This window comes from Schistocerca serialis, chromosome 2, assembly GCF_023864345.2.
Source record: "Schistocerca serialis cubense isolate TAMUIC-IGC-003099 chromosome 2, iqSchSeri2.2, whole genome shotgun sequence".
NCBI classification, from domain to species: Eukaryota; Metazoa; Arthropoda; class Insecta; order Orthoptera; family Acrididae; genus Schistocerca; species Schistocerca serialis.
This window is the reverse complement of record NC_064639.1, coordinates 641,367,935-641,388,182: the sequence shown is the minus strand read 5'-3', so window position 1 is coordinate 641,388,182 and position 20,248 is coordinate 641,367,935. Positions and strand designations below refer to the sequence as shown.

Below are 20,248 nucleotides of genomic sequence, written 5' to 3'. Positions count from 1 at the left end.
CGATAGCACATGTTAGTTGGTTAAAATATTTTAAGGATTCAATTGATGCTTTGCCGCAAGCACAGACTCTTTTACTTCAATAGAGAGAGTTACCACATGGAACAGAATAGCACAGAATGTACCAAATGCACTTAAGTCTAGGGATCAATGATAGAGTAACAATGTATTGGGTTTAGTGTTAAGTTGTGTTACCTAGGTTAATGTTATTTTATTTTTTTACATTAGTATGCGCAATTTTCAGTGAGATACTCCTTCACCCTGATGAGGGAGAGGATTCATGATAATTCCTTTTTTCTATACAGTGTCGAAGGTGATGGCAAACTGTATTACCATGGGCATAGTGTTGTTGCACGCACGTGAAATGGATGTAATTAAGATCCAGCCATTTGAAAATGGAATCTTATTCTCGTAACAGCTGTGTGCTACATTGTTAACACACAGCAGTTTCTATTAGGACTACATCAGCAGAACAAGAATTTTCGACAGGGTTATGACATGTTGTACCTACAGTAAAAAGTAACATAACAGTTTTCTTTCATGTTCTACAATTAAGGTTTATTCGGAGCAGGTTAGGGTATGCATTAACAAACAGTTTCCAGATATTGGGTTAAACACTCTTTACCATTATTTTACGATTCATCTATAACCAGTCAAATGGAAGATTATCAGTAAGTGTTACTTGTTTCAGAACAAAGGCATACACGCTATGTCAGTAAGAGATCTTAGCAACAGTGTCAGGAAGTTAGTCACCATATGACCAGCTCAGGTAGTGTGTACCAACAAGCGATTGTGTGAAACTCAGTTATTTTTAGAAAATATGGAAGCACCCAAGTTCGAGAGGGTAGTGACAATGAAAGAAGCATATTTTCAGGGGGGTGCCAGTCATTTGATCTATTCCATCTTCTCACCATAAACAGTAACAGTAAATTGCTGCAACAATAAATCATTTACAGTTACGACAAAACTAGAGTTAAGACAGAGTGGGTTATTAGTGAATAGACCAAGTGTGACATAGCCAGAACCCAGTTTCACATTCCTGCTACAATTACAGGTACAATGATTATTACAGGAACCCAACCAATGTTGAATTTGCTGGAGAAACATTTAAGTGTGTTACCCATACAAAATCTAACCTTCCAGAACAGTACCTTAGATCCGACTTTACTACAGGCAATAGATGAATATTAATAATTTCAGAGAGAAAACAAATTTTAGTAGATGAAATGTTATGGCACGTACAGAAATTTTAAAATAAATCTAGTCAGAATATCATTACGATCAATGTATCAACCACTAACATTATTGTGATACCAGTATTTATTTGTGCAGTTTAATTTTGCTCTAAGAAGAAAAATCACTCATGCATAAGAAGCAACTGTTGAAGAAATTCTCATGGAGAAAACTCATAGTAGTAAATAAGAGATTTTAGAGGCCGCAATGTATGAAGAAGCTAGAAAAATAATATAAGCTACGATAAAATTTTTTGTGGTTAATGGAACCAAGTTTCATAGCAAATGTAGATGTGTAAGGCAGTTCATTAGTTGGCTAAGAATGAAAGCAATCGGGGTGAATTTTATTAAAGTGGAGGGGAGCCTTACACATCAAGAGAATAAGGAAAACAGGGATTGAAATTTTCTAAATTCGAACAGAACGGCATTGCTCAAGCACAGAGAAATATCAACACGAGCCAGACACTAGGTGTAAACATTTCGACGCGGTTAGTCGGTCACCAGGAGTGCAGTATCAGCACTTCTCTGTGCGAGTGCATGTGAGCTCAGTGGAAAAGGGTTAGATGAGTGCAGTCCAGCGTGCCTCTGATTTCAAAATGGCTCTGAGCACTATGGGACTTAACATCTGAGGTCATCAGGCCCCTATAACTTAGAACTACTTAAACCTAACTAACATAAGAACATCACACACATCCACGCCCGAGGCAGGATTCGAACCTGCGACCGTAGCAGTCGCGCGGTTCCAGACTGAAGCCCCTAGAACAGCTCGGCCGCATCGGCCGGCTGCCTCTGTTCCTCTCCTAACATTATGTGAGAAGGACACAACACCCATGAGGGGTCTGATGGGGCAACACAGCCAGTGGCCTGGGAGGGACAGAGTACTCCCAGAACCACGTGTGAGCCACAACACTCATGCCAAGGTCATCGCCATCGCCGAGCAGAGCTTCCGACGGGGCATGCCTTCCACATACTGGGCGGTAACCTGCTTATGAGAAGTCACTGCCTGAGCACAGGGTTGATGCAGCAAGATAGGGCAGCTACTGAGTTCAGCAGATTCCTCGTCAGCTTACTAAGCCACCAGATGCCGCTGTAGTTACGGTGACAAGACGTATTCAGATAAATATACGAAGTAATAATTAATCCTGTTTTATTGCATCTGGCGACTCCACATAGGTTCCTCGGCCTTCATCCCGACGAACGATAGGGGTTTCCAGCCTCGGAGTGGGCGACCCATACAGTATCAGGTGGAGTACATATCTGAGTGCCTTACCCGACCGTCTCTCCCGCATTTCGGAAAAATGGCGGAGTATGACGGTCAAAACATAAGTTCTGATCCACTCTGCAATTGAATCACCCCCTCAGTGTCACACCAGTTCTCCCCCGTATTTGGATGATGCGCTTTTCCTCACCAGCATCACTGCTCTCTTTCTGGTACTGCGTGAGCTGACTGTATAGCGTTACACTTAATGGCGGTATAACGCGGGTCGCTGCCGATTTTGGGGAGCACCCTTGCCAAAACGACTTTGCAGACATCGAGAAAAGTAGCAGAATTTCCGTAACCCACATCAATATTGGCTCGTGAGACCCTGTCCCATAAGCGCAAAAGCGTCAGCAACCACAAAATAGTCCAGTGCGGCTGCAGGACTTACTTGGTGATCCGCAACAGAGCAGACAGGGGTACTGCTGCTGCTAAGCCAGGTTGATATCGAAGCGATGTTTGATGCTGTGAAAGTCCAAGACGATTGGATGGCGGTCCTGACTGTGGCTGCGTCGGGAAACGAGCTGGTGTCATCAGGCCATACCTTGCTGTCGATGATGGTGTTTTTGGATGAGATGAATACTTCGCCAATGATGTGGACTGGTGCGATGAATGCATCAAAATTCGGTCAAGTGGTGGAGTAGTTGCAAGTGCAAGTCCATGTCCACATACAGCCTCCATCTCATCTGCAAAGACAGTATAAAAGTTGATAAGTTTCATCCATAAAAAACATATATGCAGAGGTCTATAGGAGTTCTACATACGTCCAAATAAGTGGCGTTCAGGAAAGTTCACGAGGCCCTCGTCACATTGTTATTTGCCATGGTGTCTTCTAATATCACATCATGCCGATCCGTCGCTATACTATCATCGAATGCACCTTGAAATTATCCATGATGATTGTGAGATGGTCCAGGTCGCGGAGAGTGTGAGTGCACTGGCAAACAAGCTGGTGTCATCAACCCATTCCACGGTGATGATGACAGACCGGGCCATGGTGGTGTTTACATGAGCGGCAAATACATCTTCGACGAACTGGAATGGCGTGACGAACGCATTATCATCGTGTAGGGTCGTGACACAGGCGCAACCCTGAGCCCACACACGTCCCTCTCATTTCCAACAGAAGAAGAAGAAGAAATTAATCATCAGATTACAGGCACACAATAACATGAAAAAAATCTGAAATACATTCCCGTACCATTACTGGAGTCAAATTTGCGTCGCTTGTTAGCGTCTGATGAACCATCATTTCTATTATGGCGTTACACCTCTATTGGTTCTATCAGCCCTGTTGATACTGTGAAACCTTCCCGTCTATAATACATCTACATTTATACTCCGCAAGCCGCCCAACGGTGTGTGGCGGAGGGCACTTTACTTGCACTGTCATTATCTCCCTTTTCTGTTCCAGTAGCGTATGCTTCGCGGGAAGAACGATTGCCGGACAGCCTCCGTGCGCACTCGAATCTCTCTAATTTTACGTTCGCGATCTCCTCGGGAGGTATAAGTAGGGGGAAGCAATATATTCGATACCTCATCCAGAAAAGCACCCTCTCGAAACCTGGACAGCAAGCTACACCGCGATGAAATTTAACTTACTTTCCGTCTAATGAAAGAAAGAAAATCGAACTTTTGGTGCCTACCAGCTTTCCTGACTGGACTTGCTTTGGACAACGTGTCTGATCTGATAGTCTTCAGCGTACACAATGTTGTACACCTTGTGCCTTTATTGGTAGCAGTATTAATGTGACTAATCAAAAGGAGATTATTTCGACGTGAACACATATGCTTACGCCGTGGCCCTTAGTAATGGTTATCTATGCAGTGAACCTGAAAACATACGTATATATTTTCCTTACCTTTTATTTTACTGGGTCGCCTCTGGATGACCTTATCTGACTGCGTGTCTGAATATACTCACTCTGATCTATTGTTGATAATTATTTGGGTTGGCATTTGCAAACATGTGAACTAAAACTGTACTTATTATTCATTTGCTTTTTGATTGAAGTTACTGGTGCAAAATTCAATGTCATTATTAAATAAAAAAATTGAGAAAACTCAACAAAAGTCAAATCTTGTGGTTACTGGGTTCAATGAAAAATAATACGATATTGACGGAGATAAACTGATCTATTCTGAAAATGGTTGAATATAATAAATTTTTAACTCTTTATAACCATTCAGCTTATAAAACTTTAGTTTGGGGATTGTTTACATAAAACAGATAAAAAAATATAACAACTAACTTACAATATGCAGTTAGTGCTTAAATACCTTTGATGTCTTCATGACGTCGATTTTTAATAATTCATAAATAATTATCCATTATACAATTATAGTATTCTTCAAGTAATATATAAGCTGGTGGCGAACAGGCACACCGCTCTGTCTCTACACGCAACTTCACTGCACAGAGGTTGACTCAAGAGTGTTCTATCGACAATGCTCCGCGTTTCTCTCCACGCTCCCTATGTATCAATGCGCGGGATCTCCCGCCAACAAAGAGCTTCGTGCGGATACTTCACTGTCACCATCGATATGCAAAGAACTTAAATAAATTTTACAAAACATTTTTCTTAAAATTTTCCTTGCACACTATAATTTGATTTTCTAGTGACATATTTCAATTGCTCCTAGCAGTTATGAGAATGGAAAGACTTCTCGCACTGAAATAACTCTTATTTATAGTCGGAAACTATATCCCTTCGCTTATTTCAACCAATAGGAAAGGAGTATTATTATCTCTCGTCACTTGGTTTTAGGCAGGACAACACTAGCTAGCGGCTGTGCATAGACAACGCCATCTCATGTCGATTCCGCTGGCGTTCTTAAAACAATGTAGGGTTATATTTCAGCGCAAGTGCGCGCTGGTCCAACATGTGTACGATGCATCCATTGCTGAGAGAGAAGAATAATTTTCCGACGCTTTGAGTCTTGCTGCATGCCACGACCAGTATTTTAGGACTACTACCCACGTATCTGACGGTGCTGTCGGCTCTGTTCAAAGAATATCATAAATATTTTAATAAGGTGCCTTTTTCAGTTTTATGGTAGCGTACAAGCCACCGATGTAAGCATCAGACGTCGCTCAGAGTCTACAGTCGAGTCGGTGTAAGTAGATCACGAACAACTAGCAGCGTTACTGCCAGCTTTCAGCCGTGGTGCGCAAACGTCTGCAGGTGAAAACAATAGCCGTCTATAGAACTGTGACAACACTGAGGTATTGGCATAGAGACGTTTACAAAATCACGTTACATGATTGGTTGAGGCAGGCGTGTGAACCTGACGCGCCCAGCCCACCGCGGCTGCCAGGGTTCAACTTACGCCGACTCAACAATAGCAGCTATCACGGTATGCACTTCTTCCACAATAATAATAGTAACTGAACGTAGTGAGAACAATTTTTTACACTGCCAGCGAGACAATATCCTGCAGCTGCTTGGTGGCAAGCAGCAGCAGGCAGTCACTTTCGCGAAGAACATGTCCACGGCCATTCGTGCACTATCTGGAGAGTCACGCACATGCCTGTTCCACGATGTTACTAGCTTCTGGAGCGTGTTTAAAAAATATGGTATAAACCCGAAAGTTTTTTACCAATAGCACTCTGCGCGGAGTGATTATAAATCGTTCTGTGATATTTTATACGAGTACACCGACAGCACGAGTTTGCGTAATCGATTTCCTCGTTAAATGGTTTAAATTCAACATCGACGGATAATGCTTTATCTCAGACCCCACCTGTCAAACATGGTTTAGTCGATTATCCATACCGGTAGCAAAAACCACTGAGTAGGGACCCTACAGGACAGCATTTACAGTCATGCCCTTTAAGTGAGGATGAAATTATAGTATTTTGTATGAGTGTGCTGCGAAACGGATACCCCATGGCCAGGGGTAGGGTGGATGTGATCTTTTTAATGTGGATCGTGTTAAAAAAATGGTTCAAATGGCTCTGAGCACTATGGGACTCAACATCTTAGGTCATAAGTCCCCTAGAACTTAGAACTACTTAAACCTAACTAACCTAAGGACATCACACACACCCATGCCCGAGGCAGGATTCGAACCTGCGACCGTAGCAGTCCCGCGGTTCCGGACTGCAGCGCCAGAACCGCTAGACCACCGCGGCCGGCTGTGGATCGTGTTACTCGACACACCGATACTCATACTACTGGAGGAAAATCACTTGAACATCGACCAGTATTAGCAAGAGTGTATTTATTTATTTAAATAAATAGTAATGCATGACGGTAAAATCTTAGACCTTACAATCTTAGGACGGTGGCAGGAGCTTGCAGGCTGGCAGATAGGAACACTGGGCGGCTCTGACGAATCAGCAGAGGCAGACCTAAGGGAAGCGATATGGAACAGCAATCGAGCTCCTCCAAAACAGGCAGTTCTACACTCTTAGGAAAAAAGCATCGCACCATGAACGAATTATCCGAACGGGACGGATATCAGTAGATGTAATGTACATATAGAAACAAACAAATCATTAGAATGAAAAATTGGATGTTTATTCAAGATAAAGAGTTTCACAAATTCAGCAAGTCAATAATGCCTTGGGCCATATCCGGCCCTTATACAAACGGTTACTCAGTTTGATTGATAAAGTTGTCGGATATACTTCTGAAGGACATCGTTACAATTTCTGTCCAATTGCCGTGTTAGATCGTCAAAACCCCAACCCATAATGCTCCAAACGTTCTCAGTTGGGGAGAAAACAGGCTACCTTGTTGGCCAAGGTAGGGCTTAGCAAGCGTGAAGACAAGCAGCAGAAACTCTCGCCGTGTGCGAGCGGGCCTTATCCCGCTGAAATGTGAGGCCAGGATGGCTTGCCATGAACAGCAGCAAAACTGGGCATACAAGAACGCCGACGTGCCGCTGTGCTATAAGGGCGTCATGGGTGACACCCAAAGCGTCTTGATATGAAATGAAATGGGACCCCAGACCATCACTCCTCGTTTACCAAAGAAAAATCATCAAACAGCTGTATGTTTTCAGAAGTTATTATTTACAACAGCAGTTTCGCCATCTGATTAACGCTTTCTTCAGGCTCCTATGCACTCTGTGCACAGAGAACCAGATACACCGATACATGCATGAACGGAGCCATCAACATCTGGATACCATAAATTTTTTGTGCAGTATGTACTTCGAAGACTAGTAAATAAAATAACGACTTCGGAAAACATACGGCTGTTGGGTGATTTTTCTTTGCCAAATATCTGACCAGGCGCTGTCCCTTTATCCACAATGGATCAGCAGAGATCACTCCTGCTTGCTGGGCCAAGGCGACATTCAGACTGGTCTCAATGGAGAGAATCCACGAAACTACTTTGTCCAACACATCCACATTCACCACTAAACTAACGGCAACTGCTATAACGGTTGCGGAGTATGAGCACATGATATATGTTTGGCAGGAGATTGGAAACACTGATTTAGTAGAATATGGTAGACTATCCGTGACAACTGATGTACACCTGTTTGCAGATATTTTCCAGAAATTCTGGAGTTTATGCCTGGGCTCTTACTCTCTGGATACTGCCTTCTATTGCTCTCGTCCAGGACTTTTGTGGGACGCAGTGTTAATAAGCATGGGACGCAATGCTGAGAAGAACATGTGTCGACAGTGAACTGTTGATAGATGTTGACATGCTACTCTTCTTCGAACGCGGGTTCCGTGAGAAACTTAGCCACTGCGTGCGCAGGAACGCCAAGACGAATAACCCATGAACGAGCGAGGAGAAGTACAGGTCATCTGACGTTTTAAGTTACTTTTTTTACTTGGAAGTAAACAACTTCTACAGGTATGCCGTGCGATGAAGTCTCCTGTTTGGAGGGTTCTGATGACTGTCCAAGGGAAAAATCGTCAGATTAAAGGAAAAGATCCATGATGTTGCCATGAAGATATGTTCTGGAAGTAAAAATGGCGTATCCCATCCATATGCATCACACACACCCACCCACACACACACACACACACACACACACACACACACGCTCACATACACTGACTTCTCGCTGCGTTCAGAGTGCCTATTTGCAAAAAAGGATTCTGTCCCAATGCCGTTGACAACGCTGTAAAGCAAGCAATGATATATCCTACACTTGAGAAACCTCCAGCAGCGCCTCAGGTTGGGAATGAAACGTGTTAGAATCTTACGGGCAACTCCTTCCAGCAGCATTGCAAGTTGAAGGGATACATTGATGTAAACATTCTCGCGAAGTGGGAGTTTGAAAAATGAACACTTCACTTTTTCGGACAAACAATAGGGAATACTAGAGAATACCATGAAATTCATTTAGTTTACCGCCAGGATGGGCATTTTGGCGCAAGAGATCGCATCGCCAGACAAACTTTCAAGTGTGTCACCGTCTTCAATGAAGGATTCGTGTCTATGAAGATGGGCAAGGTTTCGCTGCAGTTCACGAAGCTTGTTTGTATCGGTATGTGTGTTCTGGACATCTCCAAACTCCACATGGGCCGATTCCGAAGCCAAACTTTGCCGATCCCATTTTATCTTATACTGTTACAGACAGTTTCATCTACTGAGTGAAAGGTTGCTATCCATATGCAGTAATTAGGTAAAATCACAATTCGTCACGTTTCGATATCCGTTTTGGAATAACAGAACAAAATAAGAAGGTTATCGTTATGATGAAAGATGGGGCGAAAGGTTCGCAGACTGTGGAGTTTGTAGGGCTCAGGCCGAAAATACGACCATATTGCTTAAATGCAGGTGCCACCCACAGACAATCTAAGAGTGTGCTTCATGTAGCCTCAAAGACTACCTCGCATGAAGATTACAAGCGGTGCTGTTAGAGGGTATGGCAGCGCTCTGCATATGGTGTCCCAAGTAGTCTTTCTATCTAGTTTCTAGATGCCATGAGGTACGTACCGCCCTGCAGCTGAAAATAGGGCTGTCACTTCATGACAAGGGACCGATGGCCCTTGCAGTCTGGTCCCTTCAATCCCACAAACCAACTTCATGACAACAAACGGGTCACCTGTGGGAGTGGGATCAGTACTCCACAGTGCACACACTATTCATAGGGTGACTGAGCGTGTGGTTCTATATTTATTTATAAATAGTGGATGTGTGTGCAGAATACCTGGATGAGCCACTAGTCACAGTCGTGTGTGTGAGTGTTCACGCCAGACTGCACACTATGTGCGCAATGTATGTTGTGTACACACTATGTGCGCAATAAATTTTGTATTAAGATGTGTGTGTGTGTTTTCTTTATCTGACGCTGGCAATACTCGTTTTCCACATGTATAGAAAGGAAATCATTAAAATGTGTACAAAACTGTGTATACTGTGTAGAGAATGATCTGAAAGAAAAATATTTAAATGTAAATAATATATTAAAGAGTAACAAGTGTGTGTAGAAACGAAAAAGAGAAATGTAGTATTTAAGTTGTTGTTCTTTCTACCAGTTTTAGTTAATAAATGTACCTCATAGTAATATACATACTCGTCTGAATAGTAGCGGCTCCGGTCAAAGAAAACTATCATAACGACCGGGCGAGTGGTGTGCTGACCACATGCCCCTCCTATCCGCATCCTCAGCTGAGGATGACACGGCGGTCGGATGGTCCCGATTGGCCACTTGTGGCCTGAAGAAGGAGTGCTTTATAGTAATATACGTAAGTCATTAGAAAAATTGTAAAAATTGGCTTTGTAAAGAAACCAATGTAGAGAAGGCTCCAGAAAAAAATATTTATTATACACTGCATTTTTAAATAAAACTGTGAAAGAAACAACTGTTGATACAAAAATATTTGCCTCAAAATCCTGTTACAAAAGGAACTGTTAATAATAAACCATTAGTCAATTGGTTCAAATGGCTCTGAGCACTACGGGACTTAACATCTATGGTCATCAGTCCCCTAGAACTTAGAACTACTTAAACCTAACTAACCTAAGGACAGCACACAACACCCAGCCATCACGAGGCAGAGAAAATCCCTGACCCCGCCGGGAATCGAACCCGGGAACCCGGGCGTGGGAAGCGAGAACGCTACCGCACGACCACGAGATGCGGGCTCATTAGTCAATTTCTCACATCAATCTTATTATTTCCAAATCCTTTTACTACTGAATTATTACTAATAATAATTTGTTTATAACAAACCTTAACCTCTCTCCATGGCGCATAGTCCTCGTATGAAGAGGCCTACACAAATTAAGTAGTTGTAAAGGATGATAAGTGGGAGAGTGATCATGACTCTTATTGGTCCAGAAGGGATGGGGATGGGTTACCTACCATTTTAATGTGCTCACATTGGTCCAGGGGTTTTCCACTAGTTTTATATCATGTCACTAGTATCGCATTACATGAGGACGTAGCCCGCATGCATAAGGTGCATGGGTAGTGTGGGGGTTCACCTGTGTGACCATGAATGTAACTCACACAATTGCCTTAACTGTGTGGGTAAGATAAGTGTTCCCCTGGATGACCTAGCTCATATGCTGGTGAGTCACTGGAGACAGGGGTCTAGAAGAGTGGGGGTGACCTTGAACATATTAAGCACAAGTGCGTAACATGACACCAAAAGTCCTTATCAAGGACCTTAACATATTTATCTGTCAATGTACACATCCCCGATAACCACTGTCCCTTTAAATCACGCAACTGTACCTATACATCGCGTTACTTTAAATCGCGTCCCTTGAAATCTAGAATGCCCTTTGCATACCTTCTATTAACTACTATTCGATTACACTAAAGGCGATTAATCGTTGGAAACAACAGTAACCGTCTGGAGTACCTAAAGTGGAATAATGGCAGAAATAATTGTAGTGAAATTAGATACCAGATTGGGATTCATTGGAAGAAAACTAATAAAATGAAGTTCATCCACGAAAGACGTCTTTTGCACACTATTCATTCGACCCATTCGTCACTATCTTCAGTCGAGGGCCCCTCACATATAGGGTAAATACAAGAGAGAGAGAGATTATCAAAAGGAGAGCGGTGTGTTTCTTCACTGTATCGTTTAGACGGCCCAAGAGCGATACAGACACGCTCAACAAACTTTAGCGGCAGAAGGTGGAAGAGAAACGTCTCGCGAAATGACCACAGCGATAAATCAGGAGAACCATGGTTCAAGTCCGCCTGGCCATTCAGATTTATGGTCTTCATGACTCTCCTGAGTCGTTCCAGGAAAATCCCGAGATATTTTTTGAACAGTGCACGGCGGTTAGATTCCCTGTCCTTTCGTAATCCGAACTTGTGCTCCCTCTCTAATGACTGCATTGCCGAAGGGGCGTTCAAATCTAATCTTACTTCCTTCCTTCCTTCACAACGATGGAAGCTCAGAAATTCAGCTTATAAAGAGGTTTATTGAGAACCATTCTTCCCACGCACTATTCGCATACGAAAAAGGAAAGGGGGAATGATAGTGGTGCAACGAAGTACCCTCCATCATACACCGTAAGGTAGCCAGTGGAGTACAGACGTTCAGTGACAGCCCTTTCGCAAGGGACCAGTTAATAATTTCCAAGAATACTTAAATTTAGATTGTCAAGTGTTGAAGCCTTGACCATAACACTTGCAGCGTCAGTAAATGGAATACAGTATGGAACTGTGCGACCGCTACGGTCGCAGGTTCGAATCCTGCCTCGGGCATGGAAGTGTGTGATGTCCTTAGGTTAGTTAGGTTTAAGTAGTTCTAGGAGACTGATGACCTCAGAAGCTAAGTCCCATAGTGCTTATAGCCATTTGAACCAGTACATGGGAACTAGTCGTATTCCAGCGGAATATATGACAACAGGATATTAATATATATAACAACAAAATATCGGACCCAATATCGATCCCTGTATACAGCAGTAAATGTGAAATGGCTCATGATGACGATGAGGAAGAGGAGGAATAACTTTGTTGTTGAAGTTTAATAAATTTGCATATTTGGTATACTGGCCCCATTTCAGGCACTCGGTCATTGCCCTCAAATCAGTATTCGTATATAATTAAGGAGGCACATCATCTTAAAGTGGCATTAGTTCAGCAGTGTTATACCATGTGTGCATTAAGAAAAGTCAGTAATCTCCCAAGCAGTTAGCTCTGTCTGGAAACTGTAACGCCAAAATGGTGGTAATGAACTACACTATACAAGCTATCATAGAGAAATGATAGGAGAATCAGAGTAAATTATCTTTTATTTACTAAATGTCAATGACATTTCAAGCAAATGTGACAATGACGAAAAAGATGTGATCACAATATTCCACGCTTGGCTTCACCATATACGAAAAATATTTTACACCGCTTGCGCTGTAAAATGCTGCAATAATGAAGTAGGTTTTTTGAATCTCTAAACATCCTCTTTCAATAGGTATAGTTAAGATAACTCTATGGCCTTGGTTTCCATAAACAAATTAATTTTTCGCAAGATTGAGAGCTTTTCTATTATTTCGTTGTTGTGACCAGTTTCAAGTAATTGTGCCCATCTTCAGATTAAAACAATTATTTTGTTACACCGGCAGTATCGTCAGCAGCATTCTGTCTGTTTTCATTACTTCGTTCTTGTTTATGAAAGTCACCCATACGATGCTAAGTATATAAATAACCCCGTGCAATACAGGAGAAGAGCAAGACGGCATGCAGTCGATCATACCGATAACCCTTCCGTGGGCAAAATTATTGAGCAGTTCTTTTTAATGAATGGAGAGCAGATGGTAGTTAACATATAGGTATCTTTATCATACAGAATATCAAATTTGCTCCAACTGTGAAAGTGAGGTTGTAACACTACGCTACTGCGTACGATACTTATTAAAGCCTGTACTATGGTAAGTTGACGGGCTTCACCTTATAAGAAAGGATTTTGGTATATATGTTGACCGCGTGTACCAGAATGGAGGCAAAATCAGGCTTTCACCCACTCAGTAACAACAATGATACGTCAAGCAAGCCTGAAGTGCAACTACACGTTATGACGGACAAGAAACAGCACAACAGATGCTACCAATTTGTTAATAAAACGGTCGCCAGCCTAATTAGGCATTAACTGAGTTTCTTCCCTGTACAAGTTGCTGTACTTTCATACAAAACAACACGTAATAACACTGCATAATATGGTAACTTTTAAAATCAGAAAATCTACTGAACTAATAATTTCACTTTCTGTACTAATATGGATGAGCCGTAAATACACAACAATACACTATAATGCTTACTACAAACTTCGTACTGTCTATTGCTCTGATTAAATTCGGGCATAGGTTACCCTAGCAATAGCACTTTCGAAACACACACACAATGTCAATTTTGAAAAGGGTAAAACACTGATAAATTTAGGTTTTATATTGATTTTAACTTTGCTGGTCAAATCAGTTCAGTTCACTTCAGAATTCAAATGAATAGAAAAGAAAAAAAAAGGGGGGGGAGACCCTAAAACTGTTATGATCACTGTACTGAAATTTTGGTTATTTAAACCATTAAGCACTCAAGATTTCCAATATATGATTTACTACTCTTTTTGTCTTATTTCTTGCTCATTTAACTATCATTATTTTTGTCTCAAATTAATTGAACTTCATTACTAAACCACTTTCAAAATTATCTACCAACTTTGTCAGACCTATATTGTTCGTTTATTATTTCATTAACAACAAAGTTCTTTAAACATCATTCTAACATAGATAGGTCTGCCGGTAATTTTTATTAACATAAACTCTAAATTTTCATCTCGGGACACTCGGATTGCACAACATGTGGAAAGGACCCTGTCTAGGTTAGTGATGAGGATAATTAAATGATAGGACAGTTCTGGTAAAAGTTAAGTTGTTATTGAACAGTCAGGAACAAAAGTAACACTGGTCCACACGAATACAGTATTAAAAGTTCCAACCTGTTTGTATCGATGCGGCGGTTGTCGGGCGGCGAGATGGCGAGGCGCAGAGCACACATACAAGCACAGCTATGGCTCTTGATGTATCGGCACTTTACTTCTTCATAGCGTCGCAATATTTTTCCATTTAGTGCCTATGTAATTTTGCCATGCTGTATAGTCGTCGGAAACGGCACATCCGAGGCTCAATAAAACTACGTCTTCCAGGAGAGCCTCCTCGATCCAGAACGTGTTACTTAGACCGATGCCCAACTCCGACTACTACTGCTGAGCCCGTTATTATGCCGTGCCGCGCCCGCGTGCATTTTCCCGCGCTCGCCTGCCGTCCACCTTTTTCCGCTCCCCTACAGACAGGGTATTCACCAAAGGTTTTGCATTCTACATATCCTAATACATTGCCTACGTATGGACCAGGCGCACAATTACAACTTTAACATCTTACAACAGTTTGAACATTTCTTACATTTCCATTTTGTTATAATATTGTTTGCAATTTGACACAAACATTAATATTCACATCGAAAATTGTTTACAGTTTCTTTAACATAATGACATGAAAAGAAAAAAGAAATGAAATCAGAACATCGCTTACACTAATTTATCGAAAATCAGAAGAAAAAATTATTATATGTACAGTTGTTGTTGTTGTTACAAGGTCACACAACAAGGTGGTAGGTATTCTTCCCACTGCCCTTCCTTGGAGTTAAATGACAAAAACAACTTTTTCAATATATGTCATATTTATTTGATAAATTTACTTCTCTTGTTACAATGATTGTTCACAATTACTTGCCATGAAATTTTCTGAAACATGAGTCTATGCAAAGTGGTATTTAACAATATGTACAAACACAGCGAGTGCTCTTTTCCGCAGCTTTGCTACTACAATGACGGCACGTCCAGTAGGTTTCTCCTAAAATGGGTTGATGCTCCCCTACAGCCACATGACGAAAATCTTCAGGTACTTTACCCCTTTTTGCCAGAAAGACAGGTTTTTGTCCACGCCTTTTTTGGGATGAGAAGCCAGCGATCAATTGTCTGGCTAGATGGATCCTGTATGTGAGCTGATCATGCTGTCCACTTTCTCTTTTACTTATTTTCCACAGGATAAAACTGTTCACTGCAGCAACGTCGACCAGGAAATAAAATATTCTGTGCCACCATTTCACAGAACGTCTGCCAATAGCATACCTTTCTCGTAGTTGATCAAACTTATCGTCACCACCCATTATTTTGTTGTATTCTGCCACAACTTCAGGACAAGAAATCTCTGTACTAGTACCATACTTGTTTTTCCTTTTCACTGTGGCTGTTTCTCATGGGTCATGAATTGAGGACAGGAAAGTGACTGGACGGTTATCCATCCATTTTACTGCAGAAATGGCTCCTTTTGTTTCAATCTGGAATTCTCTTCGTTCCAATTTTACGTTTTCCTTCATAAATTTGGGTAAATCAAAAGCATTTACCTTGTACTGTAGCTTTGAGGAAAAAATCACAAAATGTCACGCAAACAGCACCGAAAGGCTCCTCTACAGAGCAACACTGAGCTATACAATGCCTCTGCGCGAAGGTACAGCAAAAACGGCGGGAACTTCCGATTGGAAGTACTACCTTATACTGTTCACTAGGTGGTAGCACCGTACAGAGGTGGGGACTGTGAATCCCACGGGACAAGGAGCGAGTTCATTGTAGTGGGAAGCATGTTTCCCACGGCTCACGAAAGTGATAACGTAGCAAATCTGAAGATAGGCATAATGGCTCGAAACTGGTCATGGCAATGATATAAGGCTTTTTTAAAGGTACTCGTGGGTAGGCACGGTGTCTTCAACAATCATCAATAGAAACTTTTACCTGATTGTATATTTTACCTAGTTGCATCTGTGTCTGTTTAAGGTGAGCGCCAAAAAGAAAAAAAGTATAGTGCCTACCTTTCAATCCTATCCAGATGATTTTTCTTGCAGACCCATGTAGTGCTCCACCGCGAGACTGGTTCCGGGTGCTACTGACGTCTGTCCACATAGCGATGTTTGTGCTGATTTCCGGGTACTCAGCATCGCTCATCTCCTCCCTGGCAGGCTTGACGCCGTATGAAATCGACAGCCTAGAAAAGATGTCTGCCAGCGGGAAATACACCGTCCATCTCACCGGTAATCCAGAGAAATTATTTGTAAGTGAACCTTAACTGCAAGTAGTTGTGTTTGTGTTACCAAACAAGTAATATTCCGTTTCAAAATGCAATGAAAATTTTATTTGCCTTTGCAATTGCTATATTTTTCTTCATTTCGGTTTAACATCACACTTTGAAGTGAAACATACTCTTGTACTGTTCCTGCTAGATAGTAAAACTTCATTGGGAAAAAAGAAATATAAATCAGAGATCCTGCTAATTTCCTGAGAGGGAAATTCTGTGCAACGTTAGTATTCAAATCTAAAAATAAGAAAAAGCAAGGAAAATGAAATTACTACATACAAATCTCTAACTTGATTATAAGCTCATTTCCACCTACATTTGTCAGTAGTGTGTGACGCAACAACGATTTACCCCTGACTTCCACGAGTGGATTTTATATAGTAAGTAGGTAGAAAAAACCCACCATGAATGATGAATCTGGAAATTATAACGTTACACATATGTAGGCAATCTAGTCGGCCGCCTAGGATTTCACACAGTACCTCACAAGCGGTTTGTAGTGAAATTGCGTGCTTGTGGAATATCGTCTCAGTTATGTGACCGGATTCGTGATTTCCTGTCAGAGAGGTCACAGGTCGTAGTAATTGACGGTAAGTCGTCGAGTAAAACGGAAGTGATTTCTGGCGTTCCCTAAGGTAGTGTTATAGGCCCTTTGCTGTTCCTTATCTGTATGAACGAATAGGGAGACAATCTGAGCTGTCGTCTTAGGTTGTTTGCACATGACGCTAATAAAATCATCAGAAGATCAAAACAAATTGCAAAACGATTTAGAAAAGATATCTGAATGGTGCGAAAATTGGCAGTTGACCCCAAATTACGAAAAATGTGAGGTCATTCAGATGAGTGCTAAAAGGAATCGGTTACACTTCGGTTACACGATAAATCAGTCAAATCTAAAGGCCGTAAATTCAACTACATACCTAGAAATTACAATTACGAACAACTTAGGCCGTGCGGTTCTAGGCGCTACAGTCTGGAACCGCAAGACCGCTACGGTCGCAGGTTCGAATCCTGCCTCGGGCATGGATGTGTGTGATGTCCTTAGGTTAGTTAGGTTTAAGTAGTTCTGAGTTCTAGGGGACTGATGACCTCAGAAGTTGAGTCCCATAGTGCTCAGAGCCATTTGAACCATTTGAACGAACAACTTAAATTGGAAGAAAACATGGAAAATGTTGTGGGAAAGACTAACCAAAGACTGCGTTTTTTTGGCAGGACACTTAGAAAGTGTAACTAAGGAGACTGCCTACACTACGCTTGTCCGTCCACTTTTAGAATACTGCTGCGCGATGTGGTATCCTTACCAGATAGGATTGACAGAGTACATCGAAAAAGTTCAAAGAAGGGCAGCACGTTTTGTATTATCGCGAAATATGGGAGAGAGTGTCACTGAAATGATACAGAGTTTGTGGTGGACATCATTAAAAGAGAAGCGTTTTTCGTTGCGACCAAATCTTCTCACGAAATTCCAATCACCAACTTTCTCCTCCGAATGCGAAAATATTTTGTTGGCGCCGACCTAAATAGGGAGAAACGATCACCACGATAAAATAAGGGAAATTAGAGATCGTACGGAAAGATATAGATGCTCATTCTTTCCGCGCGCTATACGAGATTGGAATAATAGAGAATTGTGAATGTGGTTCGATGAACCCTTTGCCAGGCACTTAAATGTGATTTGCAGACTATCCATGTAGATGTAGAACTGGTGCAAGATAACGTGAATTTGATTGCTACGCTGCGCGGCCCCATGGCCGATAGAACGAGGCCGCCGGGCGGGCCGCCACAGTCGCTCAATGCGAGCCACGTGCGTTAACGAAGGACTGTATGTGGGGAAAAATCACTAAGCTGGGAATCTGAACGGCTGTTACTCGCATCTCCTTTGGGCAGGAAATGCTCCAGGAAACGGCGGAGTGTCATAAAATCTTAAAGATGGCTAAGTTACAGCTCTGATATTAGCGCAAACCTGAAAACATCTGCGATCTCCCAAAAAAATGAGGCACATCCAAAGACACAACGGTATCTCAATATCTTTAAAAACGGCGAAAGTTAATGTTTCACAGTAAATAAACATTTATACAATAAACCTCTGAATTAACTACTTTTAATCGCTTCGTGCGACTTCAACAAAAGGTACCCCTGATAATAGCATTGCAGTATAGCTATCATCCCTGAAGGCTACGTATCTGTACCTACGCGGGTTGGAACTTTAATAGTGGCAAATATTTATTTACAGCTCGTACAAAATAGATACGTGTTTCAAAGTTTTACTGATCTTCAAAGTAGTCACCAACATTGTGTATAACCCGTTGCCAGGGATGTGGAAGTCGTAGGATACTCTTAGCAATGCCAGTTGTGTTGACAGTTCGAGCGGCGCGGTTTATTGCCCGATGAATTTGTAGCAGTTCTGAAGCGAATGCCGTGAAGTGCTTCCTTCAGTTTAGAAATCGAGTTGAACTTAACGAGGGCTGAAGTGAGGGGAGTGCAGTTGGCGGTATAGCACTTAACAGCCCCATCAAACAAACAAATCAGTAACAGCTTTCACTGTACGTGCTTGAGCATTGTCCTGCAAAATGATGGTCAGATCCTGCGTAAAATGTCATCACTTCTGTCTGAAGTGAGGGGAGTGCAGTAGGCGGTATAGCACTTAGCAGCCCCATCAGTCAAACAAAGAAGTAACAGCTTTCACTGTACGTGCTTGAGCATTGTCCTGCAAAATGATGGTCAGATCCTGCGTAAAATGTCATCACTTCTGTCTCTAAGGTTGTGTTCCAAAAATGAACAGCAGTAACCGCTCGGCATCGGCACAAAATTTATGCTGGTACCACAAGAAATTTGGCAACGACGCGCGAAAATGTACACCTCCATGTAAGTGGAAACATGAAATGGAAAACGTAGCAGCAACAACTACTCACACTGTGAGGTCGAATTGTCTGGGCATCCACCCAATTTTTCTTGAAGTATCAGTCTCATTTAGAGCTCTAACGTCCGAAATAGCTGTTCTGATTATTCGGATTGGCTTGGTAGCAGTACTGGATTGAGGGCGTCCCAGTACCCTGGTGTATGATTTTACTTCTCATCGTTTACCGTGATTTCTTTTCCTGGGCATGTCTCAGAGACTACCAGGTTCGGACACGGAACGCAGTATCCGTGGTCGGCGAAAAGATGCTCAACTTCGTCTACCCTGTCCTAAAGAGTTAGGGTCTGTGCACGCGAGTTGATCTCCCTGAGCCGGCACGAATGGCCGTGCGGTTCTAGGCGGTAAAGTCTGTAACTGAGCGGCCGCTACGATCGCAGGTTCGAATCCTGTCTCGGGCATGGATGTGTGTGATGTCCTTAGGCTAGTTAGGTGTAATTAGTTCTAAGTTCTAGGCGACTGATGACCTCAGAAGTTAAGTCGCATAGCGCTCAGAGCCATTTGAACCATTTGATCTCCCTGAAGTCTTCTGTAAATTCAGCGTACCATTGCGTTGCTGTGGTAGTTGTCATCGTGGTCGTCTAGGTCTTTCTGTTTATTACAGCCGACACTGATTGTGTGACTGATAGTGTGACGACCGGCACGACTTCTGCCACCAGCTGGCAGGCAGGCTTACCACCCTGGCTGCTAGAAGATAAGCGGAACGCGTGGCGCCCTCCCCCCTCCCCGCCCCCCTCCCCACACTGAGCGCTTGGTGGGAGGGGGGGGGGGAGGGAGGTGC

General features: G+C 42.3%; 1 protein-coding gene across 1 annotated transcript in view; it reads left to right on the top strand.

The window, feature by feature from the left end:
* The window catches only part of LOC126455656 (uncharacterized), a 130,431-nt gene that overhangs the window by 78,998 nt on the left and 31,185 nt on the right, over window positions 1-20,248 (top strand). The window contains exon 7 of the mRNA XM_050091423.1: window positions 16,324-16,529. Within this exon, the coding sequence (XP_049947380.1) occupies window positions 16,324-16,529 (206 nt within the window). The remainder of the gene's footprint in view (window positions 1-16,323; window positions 16,530-20,248) is intronic.